The sequence below is a fragment of the Lissotriton vulgaris genome, chromosome 4_1, assembly GCF_964263255.1.
Source record: "Lissotriton vulgaris chromosome 4_1, aLisVul1.2, whole genome shotgun sequence".
NCBI classification, from domain to species: domain Eukaryota; kingdom Metazoa; phylum Chordata; class Amphibia; order Caudata; family Salamandridae; genus Lissotriton; species Lissotriton vulgaris.
The window spans coordinates 1,122,945,101-1,122,971,543 of record NC_141691.1 but is presented as its reverse complement, the minus strand read 5'-3'; the positions used below and the strand labels follow the sequence as shown (position 1 = coordinate 1,122,971,543).

The window sequence follows — 26,443 nt, the reverse complement described above, 5'->3', positions numbered from 1 at the left end:
GGAGATTTTAGCAGGCATACCCTGGATGAAATACTCCAGTTGTACTGTAAATGCCAGCCTTTTAATTGCATTGGTGCTGGCAAATCTTATTAAGCGCACCATCGGACTAACCTGGGTAGTCAAAACGAGGCACTCAGTCTTGATTCATATATCGAAACTCAAGGAAGAAAATTGCTGGTACCATGCTAAATGGATGATTGTTAAATAGTTACTGGGAAAGATTATTTTCAACTGAACAAATAAGTCCGAAAAGCAGTTGATACCTCTACCCATGCATAGAACTCTCCTAGGGAAGTCGGGTTAATGTTGGAAGGTCTACATACACTGAATCGGAAACAACAAACACAGATAACCAATACAAGCATTAGTAATCAGATGTGGCCAATCTACCTGTTTTCTTGCATGCCCTCTGCTTCTTTTTCCTTCGCACGTACTGGAGAATCGTCAAAGTCATAGGAGAAGAGATGAAACGGACTATGGGGTATATAAGGCAGCCGCTCCACTGATGGAGATGCCTTTGGGGTGGTGGAAAACGCTGAATTTTGGGAGGAGTTTAGAGAGAGCGAGGTAGACTCAGATAGAGATGATGGTGAAGCAGACGCTGGACATAGAGTGCAATGGCTTGACAAAGATGCAGGCACAGACGATGAGGTGGTGGGCAGATTCGGTGCTGTTGCATTGGATGGAAGCAGATCCTCTTGTGAGCCCGGGCCAAGAACAGGCATAGCAGTAAAGCCCTGTGAAGCACTTTCCTTCTCAACCTGCTCTACTTCTGCTGCTGAAGAGAGTACCTCGCTGCAAAAAAGAGTAGATGGGGAAGCAAGAAGCGGGAGGGCGGGGACATTGATATTAAACGGACATTTTGTAAGGCTCAGAAAAAAGACTTATTTTCTCCTAATCTGCAGACATTTCCTCAAGAAATCATGTCTTAATGGTCTGCTTTCTTTTTGAAAAAGAAAGAACGAAGGTGCTCAATTTAGGGCAACATCTGGTCTCTCGTTAATGCACAATCAAGCTAATGTTATATTTGCTCATCTTTTTCACAGTGATCATCAGAGTACAACGCACATTTTCAATGCTAGTATGACGGTTCCCTGCACCAGGTTAGCATAAAGTGCCTCGAACTGTGTGTTTGCAATAGGGTTAGGAATAAGCATATGCTCACCATAATCCAGGATATGAGGTATATGAATGACACTTACCTATGCAAAGTCATATTTTTTAAATATTTTCCCAAATACAAAAACATTTTACATTAACCCTTGTTTGTTTTATTTAGCATGGAGGGTGCCAGATGTATAAAACATGTGCAATTAATTAATTTTAATATTGTGTAAGATAAAATTGTAAAATGTTTGGGGGGAAACATATAGTTACTGTATATTAAGAAGTTCCAAAATAGGTACTTCTTTTGCATTGTTGTGCTCGGCAGAGAAAAATATGTTTTGTTGGTTTACCACACAAATATTCTGAATGCCAGTAGCATGTCCTTATTCATTAGGATTTTGGTGAGCATGTTGAATGGTCTATCATTAAAAACAGCTTGTTAGAATGAGGGTGGATGTTCTAAAAGGAACAATCTGCTGGTCTGGTGCATGGAATCCTCTTGTGTTCACAGCCACATGAATTCAATTTATCCTTCAAGGAAACTCCGAATAAACAACTGCAACACAGTCACCATAATGCTCTTCTACAGGCAACCAGGCAGCAAGTCCCTTCTTTAGTCACCATTCATTGTTTTAAATTTCAGAAAAGCAATGGAAAATACTACAATGTATTACTAGTGAAGTTCTGCCGAGAAGTTAACTTCCTCACATACTACATTGAACAAATGAAGTAAGACAATAGCAACTCCTCCATAACTTCCCTTACACTTGTGGGTATTCTCTCAATCTGATCTTTCACCATAACTCATTAATCAACAAACTGTGTGGCTTGGCTCTCTACTGGACAGACCCCGGTACCAACCCATTATAATCACCCTTTCCAGCCATTGGCCAACAAGAATCAACACACACATCCTGCACATGCAAGACCTGATCCCAAAAGACACCATTTTAAAAGTCGCCCATAACATCAATCTAACCACGCTTAGTTCATAACACTGACAAAAAATCACAGACCTATTCACTTAAAAAAAGACCACCTAATTTTGACAGTCTCCACTGCTAGTCACCACCCGTGCAAACAATTCATGATCCTCTTTCACTTGATAACCCCGGCTAGACAAGATTAAATATCAAACAAATCCAGCTTCTTAATGTGCTTTTCCTCTCATAATCCTCGCAAAATATTCATCACGTACTACAAACTCCAATTCCCTCTTCCTGTGACTGCACACACGGCAATGTATTGTCTCTAAGCAATTGAGCTCACTGCAGCTACACTGGCAGCTGGAAACAAGTTCTGGTATTCAGTTCTGCAGACAGTGTAAGCTCTATACTGGTTCTTGAGGACCAACAGAATCCCCTTTAGAATCTTCTCCATCCCATGCAAATGCATCTGTAATAAGGGCCCACACATCTCAATACCATTGCATTCTTAGACAAAATGATTCTCTACATCATATAAACTCACAGCCAATCCCTGTGTCAAAGTAAAATACACCGGTCTGCGCTTTCCTCATCTGTTTCTAGAGCTGCACTATTCAAGTTTGTTTCCATTCAATTGTTAATCGGTTTGAAAGGTACTACAAGTCTCTGCAAGGCTGCTTCATGCTATCTTTGTTAAAGTTGTCAATTTGTGTTACATGTGCAATGGTCATTCACTATGAACAAAAACATTTGGCTTTGATTGTGCTTTTAGGACCAGGACAGCGTGACATCAACAAAGACTTACTTCCCAGCACGCAGGGAAGCCTCCTAAAATATAACATTGCACATTTTGGCAAAGATATTCCATATATAAAACTACTTTTGTTTTATATATAAGTGCAGTTGTGATAAAGTTAATGGTGGTTTACAGCCGCGTTTCTGCCAACTCTCTTTGTATTATTATCAATACAAAGAAAAATTAACATCACTGACCTATCACGAAGAGTGTGTACATTTCAAAATAATATTGCAATGGGTGAACTATTTCGTTTCACCAATCATGGGCATTTACAAAACTAAAATCTTGACCAGGCCCTGCAAAAAGGAAGCAAATGGTTGGACCAATGCTTTCCTGCATCAACAATTGTGTTTCAAAGTGTTGTTTTAAAAGGCTTGTAAAATCAGGCGTGGAAGCACCATCCCAGAGTTTGCTGAGCTTCTCTCTGTAGTGGTAACTTAAGTGCACAAATGTTAACATATAACTTCGTAAATTAGTTGCCAATCCTTATAAGTGATTACTAAAGGAATTTCTGTAAAATAATGCCATTAATGGCATTATTTTATGAACTATTAGTGTTACTTCATAAAGGATGAAGCAAGGGTATGGAAAGGGAGGTGAAGCATTTGGTAAGTCTTTGGAATTGCTAGCGGAAGGTTGAAAGGGTATAGTTTTTGGAGGTGAGGTCAGGATGGGAGGACACCAAAACCTGGTACCTGACTTCCACCTGTCTAGAGTCCTCTTCCTCCCCCTCATCCTCTGTATTGGACTCTGTGACCGGCAGGCCTTCTTCCTCCTCTTCATCTTCCTCATCTCTGTGAGCAGACCAGGAGAAAAGCCGCACAATTGGACATAAAGAGAAAGGTGGAAGAATGCATGAGATGAATCACCACGTAAAAAAAGAAACAATGGGAGACACATTTAACAAGGGTAGGCTATGGAAATACAAAGTCCACCATCTTGTCAGCAAACCCAAGAGACACAGAACTGTACTGATCATAGAAAGAGGATTTAGGGAAACAAGAATAGTGAAGTGTGAAGACTTTCTAAAGGTGCAACAGTCATCATGTTTCAATGTCCAGCAACTTGTAGGCATCTTGGCTTCAGCAGCACATTATTTTTCAAGATCTCTGTTTATTCACAAAGTATAATAACATATAAATGAGATTCGAGTTAATTTGTAACACTAACAGCGGTTTATTTGCTTCCTGGTACCATAGACACCATAAGAAGAGTGCACCACCCTCTAAAGTGAACAATAAATTCTAGAGCCATGACTAAGCACTAGCCAGTAGAGTCGGACTGGGACAGAAAAACGGCACACAAACTACTTGTGAGCTCAGCCAACTGGGCACTGCCTGATTGCCTTATATGTCAGTCTGACCCTTTAGCCAGACCATCATTAACACCTTTACTGCTGAGAACCGGAGTAGCCAGTTCAGGTAAGAACGGTTATTGGACTCGACAGACAACGAAGTAGGAAAATTAAATAAATAATTCATTTTCCCTCCTCGTTGTCTGTCGAGTCAGCCACCCCACCCCACCCCACCCCACTCCTCCCCACCGCCCTTACCGGCACAGGCCGCTCCGGGCTGAGATGACTCTTTTTGTCTGAAGCATTCAAATATTACAATAGAGACTGGAAAATACCTCCTCTTTCAGCCCTAAACCAGTCCTATTAAGGGTTGAACTAGGCTAGCACTATGAGCAATCGTGGTCCAAGTGCTAGGATGTTGGTTTCCGATCCAGAAAACTGCCAGCTTCCGAGAGGACGCTTTTAGTGCAACCGTAGCAGCATTCTGTGGGACATGTACAGTGAGGAGATGAGTACCTGCCCTATACTTCCCATGCCAGCCTGTGCGCTTCAAGGATTGTGCCGGACTTGAGGGTGCACGGTTACTTTCTCATATGAGATGCCAAGTGTGAGGAGCAAGGAGGTCTTGGGCATGCTTCATCCTTTTCTCCTGAAAGGGAAGGGTCCCAACATTCTCGGAGTTCTACTTTGTTCTTCCTGGAGCGGAGCCAGGCATCTGCTGCTGCACAAACCCCCACAGGCCGCGGGCCATGCCTGGTGATGGGCCTAGTGTCAGATTTATGGGGCCTTCAGCTAGATCACCTTGGCTTACAGCAATACACGCAGTAATGGATGAGACAGCGGGGATGCCACATGCTGCAACGTCACAGATGTGAAGAAAAGCTCCTATTATATACGGTGCGAGTATAAAAATTGTCCAGCAATAATTTGCACGACAGGCTTCAAACATTGCTGCGGGACAGCCATGAAACGAGCGGAAACGAGCCTGAAGTAGTCTTCTGATCTTTGGTAGGGGTTTCCCACCAAGTAACAATGCGCATACAGACCGTTCATAATTGTGTGTAATTCGCAAATGCAGTACTGTAGATGGAGCTGTCAAACTTGAAATATCTCCTACAACTTCCCCTATGAAAATGTTTCCCGTTTAGTGCCTCAAGCATGAGCACTGCTGCTATCAGATCGGGTCAATCAGCCATTTAGCGTGAATGTTGCCGTATACTTAGTATAATATTAATAACATTGAACACACAGAAAACAAAGCAAAGTCACGTTGTTATTACCCACGCACTGGTACTCATTTCATCCGCCTTAGCAGGATGAAAGGATTGTTTTGAACTCAGCAGATGTTTATGCACAGAAGATAAGACTTGGAAATCGGGTCCAGGTGTTTCATGAGAAATCCATTGCAAGAGTCCTGATGTACCTTTCTGTATGCATTCCGCGGAGACCTAACCCGCATGCAGGGCACACACAAGCATCTTGTATCTCCAGGGAAGGGTTGTGCTCTAACCATTACTCAACTGATATAGATTGCATTTCACACGTAAGACAATAGAATTTTTTTTGGAAAAACACAAAAGTACTACATTTATTACACATTCTACATTTTAAGTCAATGTGTTTTGTTAGAGAGAAAGTTTTGAGCTGGATGCACAGAATATTCTGTGGTGTCTCCGCCTCCGCTTTCAACCAATAAGATACAGAGAAGGACATCAACAGATACTTGCGGAGCCTTCGACTATAGTCAGATCTACATCAGTCTGGTCAAGTTTCTGGGGGACCAACATGTTCTACCAGATGGCAAGTTCACATTTTGTCCATGTAAAATACACTACAGGAAAAGAATACAATAACTCTTGCACTGGCTATAATCTGTCGTCCATCCTGGCGAATTCGGGGTTACATTTCAACCATTGCCATTGTTTAATTTACTGATACAGTTGGTGGTCACACAAATAAGGCACTTTGACAACTGTAGAGAGGTGGGCCATGAGCTTATCAGGGGCAGAAGGGCAGTCATAGAGGAAGAGACTCTTGATAGGTTCATCTTGTGTGCCTTCAAAGCATATTTTCTCCCATGTACAAACCCAGCAATTATTGGTAGTGGCTTTGTAAGAAATATACATATTTTCTGGAATAGTGTGCAAAATTAGATCTTGAAGGATCTGGGCCTAATACCATACTAGCCAACACAGGCATTCATGGAGACATGCACAAGCGCCAGGCAGTTGATATTCTGGCATGTACCCTGCAGGTCATGACACAGAAAATGGCAATGCAAGAGCTGGTGGGGACCAGAAACTGATGGATGATCACCTGTGGCCACAATCCACCTCTAATTAGAACAGCTGAAAATCGGTTGCTGCTTCATTTAGAAATAAACCATCACAGAAGTCCACATCCAGATGGAAGGGATATTTGCATTGAATGTGCTGAAGAAGGCAGTAACAGCATCTCTTAATGTGAGCTGACATGAGAGTCAGCACAATCTTGTGCTTGTGGTGTGATTGGCAAACTCCTTTCGTTTTCAGCAGGCAATGAAAAAGCTGATTGGGCAACCACCGAACTGTGAGTGAATGGGGTTCGATAGAGTGCGGTATATACACTGATGCCAAGTTTCAAGCTCCACTTCCCCATCCCTAACTTTGGTATTGCTAATCAACATGATGTCGATCATCTGTAATTTAGAAGCGATTTCCTGCAATTGCTAGATGTTGAAGACCGTCTGGTGCATCGTATCAAAAGATATTTTGCGATTGCTTTCAGTGTAGAACCGAAACAGGAGACAAGGAATTTCTGGTTTCCTCAGCTATTCCGTAACCCACATGTCATTCACTGTTTTTCTGGACATGGCTGAGGGCTTTGCAGACTGATGGATATTGGATTAGTTGAAATTGATCCTAGGGGTGAGATCTGGGGTGTGGATAGCAGTCATATGCCATGCTTCATTTTCCTCTTAGGACAGCCAGAGATACTTTTTTGCAGAGGTTTATGTTTGCCAGACCTCAGAACCAAGAGCACACTTAAAAATATGGAGCATGCTACTAAATTAACAGATTGCAAAGAGCTTAACTACAATTTATGCCTTCTCGCCTCTAACCACCGACGACCCAGCATAAGCAACTGATTCTCACTGCAACCCTCTCATCCCAATTAAAATGCACTGAATTATTCATTTATGTATCCCCTGAGTTGCAAAAACATTTTTGTGTAAAGCATTCAGCCGATATCTTGGGTAAGGTCCACACAATATGAATGGCACTTATGACATTAAATGAGATAGCATTAATGCATTTACATAGTAACCTTTTATACCGTGATACATTTGCTGTGTCACTAGTTGAAAGTTTCAGCCTGGTTCCTAGGGCCTGAGCCTCACTGTGTGAATTTTGAAATTCAAAGAGTTCTCTTGGTATTAACCAGGAGTCAGCTGATTATTTCAAAATATATTTCTATGCAACTCAAAGAGAGTCACAGTTGGATCCATTGGAAAATTAATTTTGCCGCACTGGTTGTTCCTGCAGCAGCAGGTCTAGAAATGTTTTAGTATCTTGCCGTGCCTACAATAGGCGAAGCACAGGAAACCAACGCCTATGTTTATGGGGAACTCAAAAAAAGAGCAAAAGAATGCAAGTTTTTGTGGGCATCATCCTCAAACATACACAGTATGATGTCAGCTTCCTTGTCTTCTCGTGAAGATCCTGCAGGCCTGTGTGAGCACAGCACACCTTAGTCTCTATTACTAGTCTTAATTCATGGTCAGCTCACTAGATCATGCATTGCTGCCACCACTGTGTTATCAGGTCGTCTCTCTGTTGGTAACACTGTGCAGGCAGGCTGACGACGAGCCAACCTTCCTGCTGGCCCTCCCATACCATCCTTAGCTTCAGTTATCCTATTTATTTGTTGTACTGTCCAGTGATATTATGAAGGTGTAAGCAACCCTGGGAGTAATAAGTAATAAATCCCTCAAAGATACAACTGAGCTATGTTACCAAGGTGACCTAAGAGGGTGGAAAAGTGTAGCAATCCCAAATGGAGGGAGTAGTTTTTCCAGATCCATGAACACCTTCAATAATTATTCTTTTTTAAACAAATTCACTTTCTTGTCAAGTCTTCTGGAATATGGAGCATTTGTTTACTTAAATCACATATCGAGCTGGCTGGATCTGGCTCAATGTCAGTGCTACAGGCATCTCTTTAAGCTACAGGCCTGCACAACACATGCTCAGATTGGCCTAGAGGTTAACCTGGCAGGTCAAAAAGATGTCCCCAACAACAGCTTTCGTTTTATTGTGTACCAAGCTTGTCATATCCAAGCAGGGATATTTAAAAAGACTCGTGTGGGACACAGAGCAAGAGCCGGAATCAGTTCTCTATTCTCTCTTCCAGGTGGCCAGGGATTTATTTGCTGCAGCTGCTAAAGACCTAGTGCAGGTCGCATTACTCCCGAAAAGGCTCTCGAAGCTATAGTTAAAGCTAGCTAGGTTATTATCAGCCCAAGAGATCTAAACATCCTCAACTCAAAAAGAATTTCTGATTTTAAAACTTCTCTATACCAACAAATAACACATGCAGCATACTTATCACTTCCAATCAATCTTAACGTCAAGCATCAAGTGTTTTCTATTCGGCCTAATTCCATGTAAATCATACAAGTAAGGTTGTTTGACTGGCAACCAGGGCGTTTCATGGACAGGTTGTGGTTTCAGACAGAAATCACGTTCACATATTCTATGCGTGTGCCCCCATTTGACACCTTAGATGATATTGACTGCTACCAGTCTTCAGGAAATTGAACATCAGGGCCTCCAATACTGGGACTATAGAATGCTTAAGAGAGACTTACCCCAAATAAAAGCAAGATTTATAAAGTTTCTGGCGATTGCTTCATCAATGCTTAAAAATGTTAACAACATGACCTTAAAGCTGAAGTCCGGTGCCTGTATCCCCGATTGACATGTCCTTCCTTTGACTCTATGAGTGGTCTTAACATTTATTCGTAACAAAACATTTTGCTTCTTGCTCTCAGACAATGGAGGATGGAGGACAATTATTTTGTTCATTTTGTGGAATGCCCTCAAATTGCACTGAAACTTTCACCTAATTTGTATTTGTATATGTGACCTCTAAACTGGCATGTGGCCTTTTGACTGCTGTCTGTACAAACAGTTCTTTGCTATTTTTGACACTCGTGCTATGTTATTCTCCACCTTGGCAGAAGCCTTAAATGGATTGTTTTTTAGACATCACAGGGATTGAGACATATCTTAGTCGAACGGTACTTTTAGCATTCTGTGCTTTTTATTGTTGTCTTCTTGTTTCTTGTTCTCGGACAATGAAGGATGGAGGACTGTTCCTTTGCCAATTTTTTTGTGGAATGGCACTTTTACTTTCACCCATTTTGTACTTGTATTTGTGACATCTAAACTGGCATGTGGCCTTTTTGACGGCTGCTTGTACAAAGAGTTCTTTGATGCTATTTTAACCCACAGGTTATTCTATTTCTCTACCTTGGTAGAAGCTTTGTATTTTTTTTTTAGATCTCATAGCGATTGAGACATATCTTATTTGAATGGTACCTTTAGTATTCTGTGTTTTTTACTTCTACTTTTATGTTGTTGTAACGTTTGCTATGATTTCAAGTAATCATACAACAGAATAAACATTGAACTGTGAAGTCTTCTGTTCTGGATTGCTGGGAGTAGTGTAGAATCATCTATAATGCCACTCATTTTGCATTATTATTGCTCAACATTTACTTATCCAAACCTGCCTCTTCTAGGGCCTTCTTCCTAATGGGAGACTTCCACATCTACAATGATCTTAATATGGTCCTGGATTCACATGTCTCCTTTTTCACAACTGTTTCCCCTACACAGTACGTATATCCCTCTCCCCTATACAAATCATGGGAATTAATTTGCATTCGCGAAGAGAGGCTAGGCCTAGCTTATGGAGCTGTATCGTTGCTCTTACTGATCACCACTTGTTTACGGTGTTGCATGTCTGCATTTTGCCCCCATAATTTATGGTAGCCATGCCAGGCCCCTGATAAGAAATTTCATTTTGAGCGTCTTCCAGGATCCCCAAATAAAGATCACCTATGTAGTGCACAGGAGGACCACTTGCTGCTGGCATACTTGTGCAAAGCCTAAGTCACTGATGTATGTTACAGGTAATCCTAATGTTCACATTTGTTTTACTGCATTTCTTCTTTTTGTGAAGTTGTTCTTGATCCCCCCTAAACTATTACCCATATGGAGAATGTTAGAGGTCAGCCTCGCTCTACAGAGGTCCAAGGATGATGCCAATTGTCTTTGGTCCGAGCAACATGTCCGCTCCTTTTGCAACCATGGTAGGTTTTATATACTTGTTTAATCCTTTTTCTCAAGGATTTCCAGTGACACCTTCATATGAAGTAGAAGTTCTTCTTTCCTTTTAAAAGCTTTATACGGGATTCCTAAAGCACTATAGGCCGCAAGATTATAACATAAATTATGAACAAAAACAATAAGGTGCTTGTGTAACTCATTGTATAACTATATATCTATGTTACGAGCTATACAGCAAAAATGCTCTTTACAGAAGGGCGTGAGTTTCCATTGTTGTGGCGATATGTGTAGACTGCTCAGTAAGGCACCTAGGGCTTTCATTGGTTTTTCCATTTGACAACTAAATTGCAATGTCCACCATCAATAGCACAACTGTCTCACTCGCCCTCCACTGCTTAGCAATTAGAAGTGAAACTATCAAAATCCATCTAGTGTAGCCATAAATGTCGTACATCTTCTGTGATAATAAATTCACCTCACAAGCTGCCTCCCACATCATCCACAATAGTTTGGTTAAATATGGCTTCCATAGGAAGCCTCTCTGTAGAATAACTGGATTGAAAACGTTTTAGGTCACAGCCTACCAGATAGTGTTGGTTGCGAAAAGTCTTCTTATAGGCCTTCTCAAGGCTTCTCTGGGAATGCATTTCACCCATTGCTTATATTGGCTTTGTGGTATGTTACTCACATCTGCTTGCTTTCTATTTGCTGGCTTCATTAGTTGTAGGGTGTCCAGAATGTCATTGTCCCTTCTGTGGAGCAAGGTCTGTTCACTATTGCTCCTTGTATTCTTCAACAAGTGCTCGCTTTTTCTAAACAGGCTGTGCAATTTTGTTCTTATCTTATCATATTTGCTGTGTGTTCAAAGACAAAGAGGTCAAAAACCAGGCTCTGACTTCAAAAAGAGACGATTTAGGTTACAATATTGCTGGATACTGGGTAAGAAAATGTTAAATGTAAATGTCGGTTAATGAACGGTGAAATATTTCAGACCACATCAGAATTAGGAAACCACAAATGAAGCACTTTTTTGTAATTTTGAAGTGTATTGGAAACAAATATTTTGGTACAATCAAAACAAATCTGTACACTAGGGTATGCCATTACAAACATTATGGTTTGTGCGCGGTATAGTTTTATCGGTAAAACTGTATGTGCAAGGGTGGCTCCTCCATTTGAGAAGAGGCGTGTCGCCCCACAAGCCCAAGAGCTGAAAAATAAAATGGTGATAAAGTTTATTTATTACTGTTTTATTTTTCAGCAACCCATCCTGAACTAAGTGTCTGGACGGGGGACGAGCACTGCTGAGTGGCAGCAGCAGGCAGCTGTGCACTTTAAAATGCTCCTGTCCCTTTAGTCGGCCATCTTGCGATGGCAAGCCAGACATGTGCATTTTAAAGTTCTCTAACCTAGCTGTCTTTGACAGCTGTGTTAGAGAGAGTGCAGGCCTCCAGTGCTTTCAGGAGTCCTGGGAGATCCTGCTCTATTCAATCCTGGTGCTGCTTTTATGCTGTGAAAGCAGCACCAGGATTGGGTAGTGCAATTTCCCGCATCAAGAGCTTCCTAAAGACACCCGAGGAAGGATGACATTGTACTGTGAAGAAAGAAAGGTAAGTATATTTCATTATTATTTTTTTTTTGTGCCCCTCCCCTCACGCTTCCAACCTCGGTACATGCTGGCCACCACTGTGTATGTACAAACATAATGGTCATTTCAATTGAAAATGTGTTGCCTTTAAAGGCAGTGCGCCAACACACCATACATTCTCCACTGTAAGCAGGTAAACTTAAAGCCACTCCCCCCAATGCCACTACGCTCCATTCTACAACACTCCACTTGGTTTATAGAGAAAATTAAACAAGTTTAAAAAATACTGCCTGGCCAAAAGACTAGTGGTTAATATGGAAAAGACCAAGATCTTATGCTTCGGTAGAAGGAAAACAGGGTTTTCTTGGTATTTGGGGACCGAAAAGGTGGGAAAAGTAACATAATATAGATACCTGGGGATGTGGTTCTAAAGAAGCCTCCAATGGCGAACCCCTCTCGGCGACCTCAGTGAAGGGTTTAGAAATATTTAACCATGTGTATTGTGAAATGTCTGACCAACCAGTCCTAAAAGCTTACTCTGCAATGGTTCCACCTCAATTCTTGTATGGGGCAGAAGTCCTTTACTTGAGCGGTAAAAATCGGTGGGACTTGGAAGAGGGCAATAGCTTGAAAAATCTATTCTCTCTGCCTAAATCGTCAATGGTACAGGCAGCGAGGCTAGAACTGGGAATTACCTCATGGGGTATAACAGCTTGCATGGCACTACTACACTTTTGGCAACATTTGGGTTTGGGTAAAGATTACAAAATCTCACAAGGGTGTAGGAATTAAATTGTAAATAGTGAGGTAAATTGGGCAAAAGAGACCAGAGATATTGTCAAGAAAGCGTGTAATATTTTAAAGCTTAAGCTGTGCCCCCAGTCCCTTCACCACAAGATAGATAAGAGGGAACTTAGGATCCTGGGAAAAGAAACATCTCGAATACAGGACCAAGATTACCTCTTAAGGAAAAGCTCAGTCCTCCATATGGCCACAGCATGGCAAAAGGAATTACACTTCCCCTATATAGACAGGCTACCTAGTTGCCCATTAAGGAGAGAAGTGTTAAGGCTAAGAATTGGAGTAAATCCATGTCACGCGAACAAAGGGGTAAAAAGTTCCACGATGGATAAAAAAGGGAATTGCACTTGCACCTTAGGAACAACATGTGATATTATACATATTTTATTAGATTGTTAGATGTTTTTAGAAATTCGAAGAGAGTTTTTATGCCCGATTTTTAAAAAGTATGATATTTAAAATAGGATGCATGCAGTAAACCTTTTAGTGGAAATGATTAATTTAGACAAAGCTTGTGCCATGGGAAAATATATAAAAAAAAGTTAAAGAGGCCCTTAAATGTATTGGGAATTGAGATGATCAGGTGTATAGGTACGAGGAGAATGAGTCACAAAAGGGTAGAAGCCACGTGGTTAGCAACACACTACCTTGAGGAGATTGAAATGAATTTGTGAATTTTAGAAATTGATTTTAAAACTGTATATATCTATTTTATTGAAGGCATTGTTATTAATTGTTATGTTATGTTATGTTATGTTAAAATGGGACTTTTATAGCGCAACGGCTACTCCAAAGGAGTGTCCCGGCGCTTTGAGCTCCAGACCATGGAAAAGAGCTAGAAAACATAACAATAATAACAGAACAGGGGCTCAAAAGGAGGAGACAGATTATCCAGCAAACAACCAGGTTTTCAAGTCCTTCCTGAAGACAAGCAGATTAGCGGTGTTACGCAAGGACACCGGAAGCGAGTTCCATAGCTGAGGAGCAAGGAAACTAAAGGACCGGCCGCCTAGCCGAGCCCTTTTAATGCGTGGCACCCGAGCCAATGCCAAGGCTTCTGACCTGAGGGATCGTGCAGGTCGATAGAAATCCAGCCTCCTCTGGAGATACTTGGCGCCATTGCCATGCAAGGCCTTATGGGCAAGGGTCATGGCTTTGAACAGTATCCTCTTCCGCACCAGAAGCCAGTGAAGGGATACAAGGAGATTAGAGGCGCTAGTGCGGCGATGAAGGCCAAAAATGGCACGTGCAGCAGCGTTCTGGGTGACCTGCAAACGTTGTAGGAGATACTCAGGCAAGCCCAGATATAGGACATTGGCATAGTCCAATCTGGACCCTATGAGGGCCTGAACAGTAATCCTCCGATGTTGCTCCGAGAGAAGGGGAAAGAACTTGCGCAACATTCTGAGAATCCCAAAGCATGTTCCCGTAAGAGTGGAAACCTGGGATTTGAGCGAGAGCTCGTTGTCAATTTTCACTCCCAGGTTCTTAGCCCACTTAGAGGACTGTGTGGGAGGGAACATGTCGGCAGGCCACCATTCCTGCCAATCTGGTTCTGATGGGCATCCGAAGAATAGTATTTCAGATTTGTCCGAGTTGCACTTAAGGCTGTTGTGTGAAAACCAGCTAAAAACAGCCCCAAGGCACTCACGGATCCTTTCTCCATCGAACTCTTCGCTCTTGCTACAGGTGAAAAGGAGCTGAGTGTCGTCAGCATAAGAGACGATCCGGGCCCCATAGGACTCCGCCAATGTCGCCAGAGGGGTCATAAGGATGTTAAATAGAGTGGGGCTCAAAATAGAGCCCTGAGGCACTCCGACTCCCAATGGCGGCATCTCGGCGGATCCGGGTGGGACCCAGACCGTCTGGCGGCGGTTGGCCAGAAAGGAAGAAAACCAGTTGAGCACCGTCCCCCCTAGCCCGATGTCACGGAGCCTGATGAGGTCTAGCATAACTAACATCACCCTGCCTCCCGTGTCCAGCACCTCTTTAACGATCTCCGAGACTTCCAAGAGCGCCGTCTCGGTGCTTAAGTTGGAGCGAAAGCCTGATTGGGATTCATGAAGTAAATCATTAGACTCCAGGAAGTTGGAAAGCACGCTGTGCACGTGTTTCTCCAAGATCTTAGTCAGTGCTGGAAGGAGCGAGATTGGCCTATAGTTGGAGGGTACCTCTGGGTCAAGATTAGGCTTCTTAATCAGAGGGATGACCATGGCTTGCTTCCAGGTCTGGGGCAGAAAGCCCTTGCTCAGGGATAAATTGAGGATGGTATTGGCTATGGGGTTAATGGCATCTGCCATTTTTGCTAGAAATTTTGCTGGGCACGGATCTGACGGTGAGCCCGACTTAAGGTTCCTCATCAAAGCTAGAGATGTGGCAACCGAAAGGAGAGGAAAATCAAGCAAAGCTGGGCCTGAGGGAGACAGAGAAGCTGTCTCAATCGGCACCGTAGACACATCATCTGGGGCTCTCAACGGGAAGGAAACCTGGATTTGCCTAATTTTGGTGGTGAAGAAGTTGGCAATAGTGTTGGCCCAGGTCTCCGCTGGAGCACCCTGAGTAGAGATGGACCGGGGGCTAGTGAATTCTCGCACAATTGAAAAAATCTCCCTGCAAGAGTTGGCAGCGTCGTCAATCCTTTTAGCGAAATAACATTTCTTGCTCTGAAGGACTAGTTCATGGTATGACTTCATCATGGTTCTATACCGTTGTTTGGCCTCAGGCTCATACTGGGCTCTCCAAGCCCGCTCCGCAACTTTACATTGCCTACGGGCATGGGCTAGTTCCTCCGTGAACCAGGGGGCAGAGACCCGTCGAGCAGCGGACCTGGGTGGCTGTAAAGGAGCGAGCTCATTTAGTCTGGCAAGAAGCCAGAATTGCAGGCTCTCAAGATCTTTCTCCAGGTCCCCTGTACAAGACACAGGGTGGTCAACCAGAGCTTGTGTGAGCATATCTGGGGTCACCCGATGAAGTGCCCTATAACTGCTGCCCTGCTGTCTCGTGGCACTGGCCGGAGAAGCCAAGGTGGAGGGTATTTCAAAATGAGCAAGAAAATGGTCTGACCAAACGATAGGCAGAAGTGTTACAGCCATGATAGGTGTGGTGGAAAAAACCTGATCAAGTGTGTGGCCTTTGTCGTGGGTCGGACCAGAAAGATAGGGGGAAAGACCCAAGGTGGATGCGAGATCTAACAATTTGATGGCATCCTGATCATTGTGGTCATCCATATGGAAATTAAAATCCAAAATTGTATACTTTTATGGTTGTAAAAAACCCAAATAAAGGTTTATTGAACTGAACTGAACACGCCACTCTATTCTATAACACTCCACTTTCGACACTCAACTCCACCACACTCCACTTTACGCCACTCTATGTCACTACACTCTAGCAACTGTACAATACTCCACTCTACAACACTGCTCTTTGAAACTTTATACCACTCTATGGTACGACACTCCATGCTCTATCACTCCAACCAAAGCCACTCCACTCTACAACATTTTACTTCACTCTACACCACTCCACTCTGACACTACTTTATTCCACTGTGCGACACTCTACTCTACACCATTCCACTCTTTGACACTCTACCCGCTCCACTCTACTACACTCTATGCCACTTCACTTTAAACCAGGCCTCACTGTGGGTGCAGCCAAACATTTTGGAGTGGCTTTGTGGGCGTAATGTGTAACAGGATTGATTCACACAATGCCTCTTGCCGCTTCCTACAGCAATCCATGGTTCGGGTTGTAGGCCTGAGTTACATCAGTCCACTAGTCAGTGCCACATGACGCACAAACAGTCCACAAGTCTTTTGCCGGGTCCTTGGTATCAAACAATGATTCACTGAGATTACTCAGAAGTCCAAATATGGTCTGCTTTAGAGGGTCCCAGGTGCTGATGACCCAAAAAGCTTCAGTACAAGTGGGCCTTGAGTATGAGTCTATTTTGGGTAAAATTATTGCAAGCCCCTGTATACTTAAGTAGGTTACTCCAAATGACGGAGGTTTGTAAGAAGGAGCAGAGCTTCACTTTTATAATCAATTTTTACTTCGCAGCGCATATGTAGGTGTCAGAAGCATTCTGTAGGCACTTCCCATAAGAGCAGGGACTTAGGAATTAGGCAATTTTGCGGCTGTGGCATATTTTTGCACAATTATAGATTCGCCACATTTCTCACATAATCAGTCATCTGGTGTCTAATCTGCAGATGTTAACATAAAGTTGTTTCTAGCTCAAACGGATCAAAAGTTACTAAAAACACAGTGACACGTGTTGCACCGCAATGTGCAAAAGGGACTAAATAATGAGTTAATACTATCACAAAGTCTGCTGCATAATTAGCATTTTCTTGACAAATAATGTAGTCAGCCCGGCTGCATAATTTGGTCCTCCCCTGTCCCATAATTCCAGTGGCCCTGCCTCGGAGTGCAGTGAAGATTACTTCTTGTGTTTGAGAAATTATTAGCTAAATTGATCCACTACAATAAAATGTCACACAATATAAACTTCTACAGTGCAATACATTGTATTTTCAAGGATTATGCAGCAGGTGTTATGGCACTCCACACACTACATAGGTCAAGCTGTAATCTCATCACTTCACCAGATTATACTGTCAATTGCACTTTTTAAAGTGCATTTGTGCTTGAGCTGCAAGGACTTTTCCGGGCCCTGCACATCTAGGTTCCATTTGAGCAAAACCAACTCATTCCTCTACTCACACAAAGAGGGTTTTGAAAAGATAAGTCGTGGAAGCAAGACGAATTCTAACAAGGTGCAGCCGTGGCTCCGGTTTCCATGACAGAGCCCCATCATTACGTGTGTAACTGCGCAGAGACGTTTAAAGCGTCTATGGTTTTAGGAGCACTTTAACAGCAGTGTTTGTAGATTGGCTCAATAAAAGCAGTCTAGTCGAGTATGTCTTTCCAAGTAGCACATATAGAATAATTCCCCTCATTAGTTTTCACAGAATGCAGGTGGAAACCATCATTATTAAGAACCGGGAGCTCACAAAAAAAGCTAACGCTAGAAAGCATATGACTAACTGGAAAATAAATCTCTGATGAGACGACGACATGATAACACCGCCTGCCAAGGTACACATTCAATCACCCTCTGCCTAGGAAGGCCCGGCCAGTCAGCCAGCAGCCGGGCCTGCTTCTGCTGGCCTCGTCACCGAGGCAGGCAGGCTGCAGCGCGGCAGGCAGGCCTCAGACACTCGTAATACCTCTGCTGCGCCGAGCAGTCAGACTTCATCAGCCCTCGCCGCCTGAAGACGCCACATGTGCGGATGAAAGGACTTCAAAGGGCTCTAGTGTGCATGAAAACTGTGTGCAGCAAGGAGGACACATCCGCAGCACAGCAATTTCTGCATGGCCAGTAGTGCAGCAATTACCCCCAAAGGATTGTGCTGCACAGTGTTATTTGTATTTGGGGCTGGCACAAAGGATGCCACTGTGAACCCTCTTTCTCTTCCTGCACAGCCCCAACCTAACGGCGCTCATAATCACCAAAGCTCCCATGTCTCACCCCTCCTGTGGTCCGCTGCTTCCGCTTACCAACCTTCCGGCTCACAGACAAGTGGAAGTGGTTGGGCAGGGGGACATGTTTTGACGCTCTGGCTGGCAGTGATGGAAACCAGCAATGCCCTTAAGCTCAAAGTCAAAGCTCTCAATGGTGGTCCATTTTAATCAGTGTTTATAGCGGGCCACGACTGAGGGATCTGGAGTTTCGTACAGTGCTTGTCAGTGAGTCAGAAGGAAGATTTAATTAAAAATAAGAAGTCTAAAAGTGTACTTGCCCACTGTCTTTGTGTTCCTCTGTGGTCCCGGCAGTTCGTGGACCCAGCACAGGCTCACAGAGTCAAATCAACTCCCCTAACCAATCCAGGCACTGCTCTAATGCTGTTAATACTATTAACCAGCATGACAGTAGCACCGGGATTGGTTGAAGTCGGCTGGCTAGGCGCTCACTCAGGCGCTGGGGACCTGTATCTGCTCTCCATCAGGCTGTGCAAAACAGCTTGAGTTGGGGAGGTTTAGAGTGTGCGTGTTGTGCTGGCTGTTGCAAGACAGTGTGCCAAACTTACATGTGCACTAACAGTACCCACCACTCCTTCCTGCTGCCAATCAGCAGCAATGGCCCTGCCCCGCCCCTAGTCTCAGCTCGGGCTGGCAGGGTGAAAAATAAAATGGCAATAAAATCATCTTATTACCATTATACTTTTCATGTTAACTGCACTTACAGCAGGGGGTGGGGTTCCTCCACCCTAATAGAAAAGCCTCAAACCTCCCTGCAGGTGCCTCCTTTTACAGCTCTCCTCTCTGGACCTACCCGACAAATGCTGTCTGGTTGCAAAAGACCTATTGTCTCCTTGCCAAGAATTTACAGAGGCTTACAGTCCACTCACTGCTTACCATTGTTTGGCACTCTCATTTGCTTGCTTCTTTCATGAGAGTGCATGTGTTTTCCTGCTCTCTCCTCTCTCTGTTCTTTTCATCCCTGTGTCCTTATCCTTCACTACTTGTGTTGCTTTCACTTTTGCATGCTTCTCCATACCACCAAAATACCTTGGCAAAGCCAACAGGTCCCAAAGGCAAGACTACTTACTTTGCCAATGCTTGTTCTTTTTGCCCCCGGTTAGGCAGTTGATACCTCGTTCAGCAGAGACTGTCACAGCATGTCATTTTACACACACAGTACTGGTCCAAGGGCTAATGGAAACAGGCCTTAGCTGAACTAAGATGCGTGCAGCACTGACATCCAAGGATAATGACAAGACTCTAATGAGGCTACTGGAAAAATGTTCCCAAGTGCCTGGAGCTCAAACACAAGTCGAACAGAATAATATGGCACACAAAGGCACATGCTTGCATGAGAGCGAAACACGCCACCCTCGGGGAGTAGAGGTATGTGGAAATAACCCACTTGATGGCATTGTAGTGTGCATGCAAAATCATGCAAGCACTGTGGATGGCATGTGCTGGCGAGTGTGAAGAGAAAAGGATGCTCTGTGTTCCTCAGTCCATGGCCCTGACGCTACATCCGAGTGAAATAGCCATTTGAAAAACTGAGATTTAAAAAGTCTTCAGAAGAGCAAGGAGTATGAATCAGCCCACAGGAATGGGTCCAACACATTTAAAGTTAAACAGGCATTTGTGGTCAAATTTCTTTAAAGATAGTTCAACCATTTTTTGACCTACGCTTCCAGATTTCTAGAAAGCTTTCTCCACAATCTCTTACAAAATGTGAAAAGTTTAGGTAGTACAGTGATGACTTTTGGATGACCTAATGTCCTTCAGAAATGGTTTCAAGCATATCAAATGGAGTTGCATGATTGGGAGCAGTAGAGATTCCAAGGAAAGGACTGTACAGCTAATGGAGAAACCTTCTAGGATTCCCAGTCCCTTCACTTCAGATTGCACGCATACAGTAACGGGGCCTGCACTATGAATCACTCACTTTACACAAGCATCGGGTATTGCATAAAAATACGAATAATTTATTACTAGTAGTAGTTTGTCTGCTAAGGAAGGCAGCGTGTTTAAACAAGGCAGCGCTCCAGCGTTAGTTAGGCATACTGAAAATAAAGTCAATATCTGCTGTATATTGTCATGGAGTTTCTCAGAGCTCACTGCCCTCTTATAACAATCTACAGTCACAATTTTATCGACTTCCTACTCAAGCCATATCCCTTAACTTTCAATTTTGTAATATGTTTTAATGTTCATCGTCGAAATAAGGATGTGGATTAAACTCTAACCAAGGTATTATGGGAAACATTGCAGACCCCGGCTATCAAACTATTACTCGTGATCAGCTTTTCCCTGGGCAATATAAACTAAATAAGATCATCTTGCAAAAATGTAGATGCTGAGCATAGCGTGAAGCAATCAGTCATTGAGAAGAAGCCTTTTGACAAGTGTGGCGCCCTCCATTGGGCAGTGTTAGATCAAATTAGTCAGTGAAAAATCAATCACTGTGGAACTCAAATAGCCTTCATCAGCTCCTAATATATTAATTAACCCCTTCGACGCTCATGAGCTCGTCATGAACCGCGGGTATTTTAAAAACTCAGCGCACAGCGGGAAAACGCGTAGCGCGCATGGTGTTAATACCATGTTAACAAAGCTCCTAAGTGTATTATATGGTAAATCTGCCAATGAGAGATCCGTAGTTCCAAGCAGTGCCGGCATGTAACGAGAATGAATGGCACTGAAAGTCCTTGTCCTTTTTCTTTTACCTGAACAACCATTAAATGGCGCTTTGACGGTCCTGAAATAATACATAGGACAGTCAATGTGAAGCCTTGTGTTTCTGTCGGACCATGTGGCACACATTTTTCACATTGATAGACACAAGGACAATTGCACACTATGTGGTTTTGTTGGCAGGCAAAATGAAATAATTATGCTTTTTATAGGAAAGTGTTTTTAAGATGATTATACCTCAGTGATAAAGAAAGGAAGTGATGCTGGTATAGAAAATATAAGAGCAGAGCAAGGCTCATATATCCGGTCTCATGTACTTTTAGGAAATGCTCCTAAAAGTATGTTATGCTCTTGCAGTGACCACAAGAAGACCCACTTCAGAGCAGGGCGGCCTTGTTCCATCTTGGTCTGTGTTTATGTATATAATTCCCCTACTAGGGTAACTTGAAAAACAGTTTAATAAAAATCCAAGCAAAATAATTTCTACTCGGTGGGCCAAAATGATTGTTTTGGTTCAATGCTGCTCTTGTATTTAAGAGGATAAAAAAGTTAATTTCAAATATCAATGCAAGACGTTTGGAAGTTAAACACAATAACATTCAAACCAAAATACATATAAAATGCTGGTTTACTGACTGCAATTTGGTTTTAAGCCCAAAGAGTAGTGCTGGGATACACAGGATCATTCACTGAACAAGCACTGGCAAAGCAAAAAGGTCTGTGCCGACTGCCTGCTTTTGGCTTTGTCAGTCCTGTTATCACAGCTTTTGTAAAACTTTACTGTTGGACGAGCTTGTCGGCCACTTGCCAATATAAACAAGCATTTGCAATGCAATAGGTTCGCATTAGGAAAGTTTGAGCTATTGGTATTGTAAATGACACATTTTTTATTTATGTGTTTGTTTTGAAAATAGCGAAATTAATAGCTTTGTCATTTACAATGCCAATAGTTTTAACTTTCGCAAATGTGACACCTATAGCATTTGTAATGCAATATGTGTTGTATTTACGTGACTTAGATGTATTGATATTACAAATAACATTGGCTTTTAATTCTTTTTAATAATTAATACTTAAATAAAAGTTATAGTAATTTATAATGGCATTAGCTTAAACGTTTGAAAATAACTTTTGTGAAGATAATGTTCAGTGTATTTTATTGTGACGAAAATCCAAGAACAGAAGTGAAATAATAACATCTTTTTGTGACATTTTTAATTAATCTTGAAACATATTTCAACCAGTTGTTCTCTAATGGTTGCACAGATTGATGCTGTGGTGGAGCTGAGTGATGTGGTGGCGACGAGTGATGCTGTAGCGTTCAGTGATGCTGTATTAGCGCATAGTGATGTTGTGGTGGTGCTGAGTGATGCTGTGGTGGTGCTGAGTGATGCTGTGGTGATGCGATAGATAGATAGAGTGAGTGCGATAGATAGATAGAGTGAGGGCGATAGATAGATAGAAGGAGGGTGATAGATAGAAGTAGGGCGATAGATAGATAGAAGGAGGGCGATAGATAGAAGTAGGGCTATAGATAGATAGATAGATAGATAGATAGATAGATAGATAGATAGATAGATAGATAGATGGCAATAGATAGAGTAAGGGCGATAAATAGATAGAGGGAGGGCGATAGATAGATTGATAGATAGATAGATAGATAGATAGATAGATAGATAGATAGATAGATAGATAGAGAGTGAGGGCGATAGATAATTAGATAGATAGATAGATAGATTGATAGATAGATAGATAGATAGATAGATAGATAGATAGATAGATAGATAGATAGATAGAGTGAGGGGGATAGACAGATAGATAGAGTGAGGGCGATAGATAAAGTGAGGGCGATAGATAAATAGAGTGAGGGCGATAGATAGAGTGAGGACAATAGATAGATAGAGTGAGGGAGATAGATAGATAGAGTGAGGGCAATAGATAGAGTGAGGACGATAGAGGGCAATAGATAGATAGGGTGAGGGCGATAGATAGATAGAGTAAGGGTGATCGATAGATAGAGTGAGAGCGACAGATAGATAGAGTGAGGGCAATAGATGGAGTGAGGGCGATAGAGTGAGGGCGATAGATAGAGTGAGGGCCATTGATAGATAGAGTGAGGGCGATAGATAGATAGAGTGAGGGCGATAGATAGAGTGAGAACAATAGATAGATAGAGTGAAGGCAATAGATGGAGTGAGGGCGATAGATAGAGTGAGGGCGATAGAGTGAGGGCGATAGTTAGATAGAGTGAGGGCGATAGATAGATAGAGTGAGGGAGATAGATAGATAGATAGATAGATAGATAGATAGATAGATAGATAGATAGATAGATAGATAGATAGATAGATAGATAGATAGATAGATAGATAGATTAAGGGCGATAGATAGAGTGAGGGCGATAGATAGAGTGAGGACGATAGATAGATAGAGTGAGGGCGACAGACGAATAGAGTGAATATGTGTTTATGTGTCCACTTCTGTAAAGCTCTCCTCTGGCTGGCAGTCAAAGCAAAGAGGACAATGATGGAATGGAATTTTTCAAAGAGTCGAGTGCTTTGTAAAGAAGAGAACACTTTCAAAGGAACACTTTACCTGCTTGACAGACTCAAGTCTCACAGCCTGTTAAACCACACTGAGCCTGAGGTGACAAAGTGTTCTGCTCCACTGGGCCATTTGACAGTGGAGTACCAGGCGGTGTCACCCCGCCGGGGAGGGCTTCTGGGACAGGCTACTACTCGCCAGGTTTAGGATAGGTTTTGTGAGGTGGCACCTTGGTTTCCCCCTTGGTCGATTCAAGCCCGCTGAAGTCCTGATACGCCCATGTGATGGCTACTCTACGCAAAGTTGCTGCATTTTAACAATTTTAGAAATTTTTATAACGATCTGCTAAAAGGTTTTAAATTATGGTTTTACATAAGCAAGGATACGCAGCCTCAAAATCAGCCCTTGTGCCAACTTGATTCCCCATCCACTTGTCTCTGCATCTGCTCTTTCCTCAAATGTGCACTTAGCAGAAGAGCACAGATGTTTTAATAAATTGATCAAATTCTACATATTTACTCTTTATTAAATTCAAACGGCACTGTTGTTAAATTGTTTTGCACTTCGTATGTTTTATGTCATGTAATGTATTAGTGTGTGCGATATTTATTGGTCCTATCTTTCAATCTCATGCATGTTATTGTAATTATGGAGACCTGCCTGTTGTTTTATTCGAGCTATTTTTAATGTTTGCTTTTATGGTCACATTTGTGTCCGAAATAAAACTTTTTGACTGACTGGCAGCCATGTGTCAAAGATCTTCAAGAAAATAAAACTAGGACTAAATAATTCAATTTTTTAAACTAGGACTAAATAATTCAATTTCAATGGCGTGAGAATCAAGCATACTATCCACAGCCAACATTGTCAGGTCGATTCTTGACAGCCAGAGAACAGATCGAAGGAGATTGCACGTATACCAGAGAAAAAGTTCTGTTTTATTTGGGCGCCCTCTTGTCCCCGACCTACACAACACTGTTTTCAGTGTGGTTACCTTCCCACCCTCAATTTGGAAAACGTTTCAAAGAGCAAAGACAAATGTTTCCTTGATAAGAGCAGAAAATAATCAAACCTTCTTTATTGTGATAAATCCAAGACAGGGTAGAAAAACGATTCCACAATTACATAAAAGGATGAAACAGGTTCCAATGATACACATGTTAGAATCTAAAAAACCTTTAAATATGTATAAACGTATTAAGCGTGTAAGGCTCCCCTACACTATTATAGCTGGAAAATGCACGCAGCAGACGCATTGTTGCCCCTCGGAGCCAGACGGAAAACAACCATGTTGCATCCACTGCCCGCACTGAAGTTACCGAATTGGTACTAAAAGCACTATACAAAAAAGAATAATAATAAATAAATGAGAAAGTTGTTTTGTTTAACATTCAGACACTCGTATGAATAATCCAAGCAAGTCAGCGTTTTGCTTCCTCTTTGGTTGCCGGCGACGTAGAATGAGAAGCGTAGATCGATGACGTCAGTGCGAGCGCCGCGCGCCGCTGATTGGCTGCAGTGTTGATTTGAATGGGGAACAAGCGGGCCGGGAGCCGTATGTCCTACGGGGACGTTGAGGTCTGTCGCTGAAGCGAAGTGGGTGAGAGGGCACGAGGGGCGAAGGTCAACTATAGGAAATTATTAGGGCAGGGTCACATCTGCAGCAGTGGGCAATAATCTTATAACAATAACCAGTGGTCAGTAAAGAACGGGTGCAAGATGAACGCGTAAATATGGGACTGTGATGGAAGATGACAAAGCGGCACTGGTGATAAAAGTACAGGACAGAGGAGTGGCTGGAAATAGGTTATCAGGCATTAAATACAACAGTTTAAAGAACAAGCATTGGCCTCGCGGCCGGGGGCCGCAAAGAACAAAACAAGTCAGAGGAAAATGCAACCATGGCAAAATGTGCTTGGCTGTGGGCTGGCCAGCCGAACTGATAGCCCTTGTTGATGGAGCCCATAAGGAAGTGGGTGCCAAAAGGTGAGCATTTGGCGGCCGCTTTGATGTTCTCAGTGGAGGCGTCGCTCACTGAGAACATCAAAGCGGCCGCGAAAATGCTCCCAAAGCCTGCAGGCGGACAGATGGTGCTCGCGCCCGGCGCACATGCACTGTGTCTGATCTGCAGACTTTGGGAGCATTTTTGAAAGCCCTACTATACTCTCGCAGAACAACGCATGCGCGTTGGTTCAACGAGACCTAAAAATGGCTAAAAACAAGCTCCTAGTGAATGGACAGAAGGCCATCACTCATAGTGAAGTTAGCCAATGACTGAAGGGCACTCACTCATTTCCCTGTGCTGTATAGGGTAGAAAAGAAATGTGAATGGCATAACAACAGACCAATTGATTAAGGGGGCAACCTAACAGCCCACATAAGCAAGTATACATTGTACATAAAATGTTACTAGAATCAAAAGTCAAAAGGTCTATCTAACGCCAGACTTAAAAATTGCATTTCTGCTGCAAGGGGCAATATGCTCCAACAAATAAGAGACTGATATTTTTTGGGGCCACAAACCTCTACTGGGACTAGGAACCTATGGCCTGGGAAGGGCCAGGTTGTGAGCACCAGAGTTGTGTTCACGTTGTTAGGCTTGCACTCCATGCATATGTGCAGAAGCTGCTCTGATCCCGTGACCTGGGAGAATATAATAATGGAGCTGGAAATGTCAACTGAGTCCCATCCTGTCTCCCTGTTACCATCTGAGAGCACTGGCATGAATGGGCCTAATAGATCTTGGATGGAATTATGTTTCTATGCCTACTGCAGACAGGAAACTTTTCTATCCCCTGTCTCCATTGGCGTTCCCCTGCAGTCACCCATTGCTAG

At 42.8% G+C, this 26,443-nt stretch overlaps 1 protein-coding gene across 7 annotated transcripts in view; it reads right to left on the bottom strand.

The window, feature by feature from the left end:
• Positions 1-26,443, bottom strand: part of FHOD3 (formin homology 2 domain containing 3) — a 1,375,152-nt gene that overhangs the window by 345,332 nt on the left and 1,003,377 nt on the right. For 3 of the 7 annotated variants that reach the window (XM_086965356.1, XM_086965357.1, XM_086965358.1), the window contains exons 11-12: positions 3,528-3,626; positions 391-795 (exon numbers count right to left, since the gene is read on the bottom strand). The exons of the other annotated variants lie outside the window; for them this stretch is intronic. In XM_086965356.1, coding sequence (XP_086821482.1) covers positions 391-795; positions 3,528-3,626 — 504 coding nt within the window. The remainder of the gene's footprint in view (positions 1-390; positions 796-3,527; positions 3,627-26,443) is intronic. 7 annotated transcript variants of the gene reach the window in all.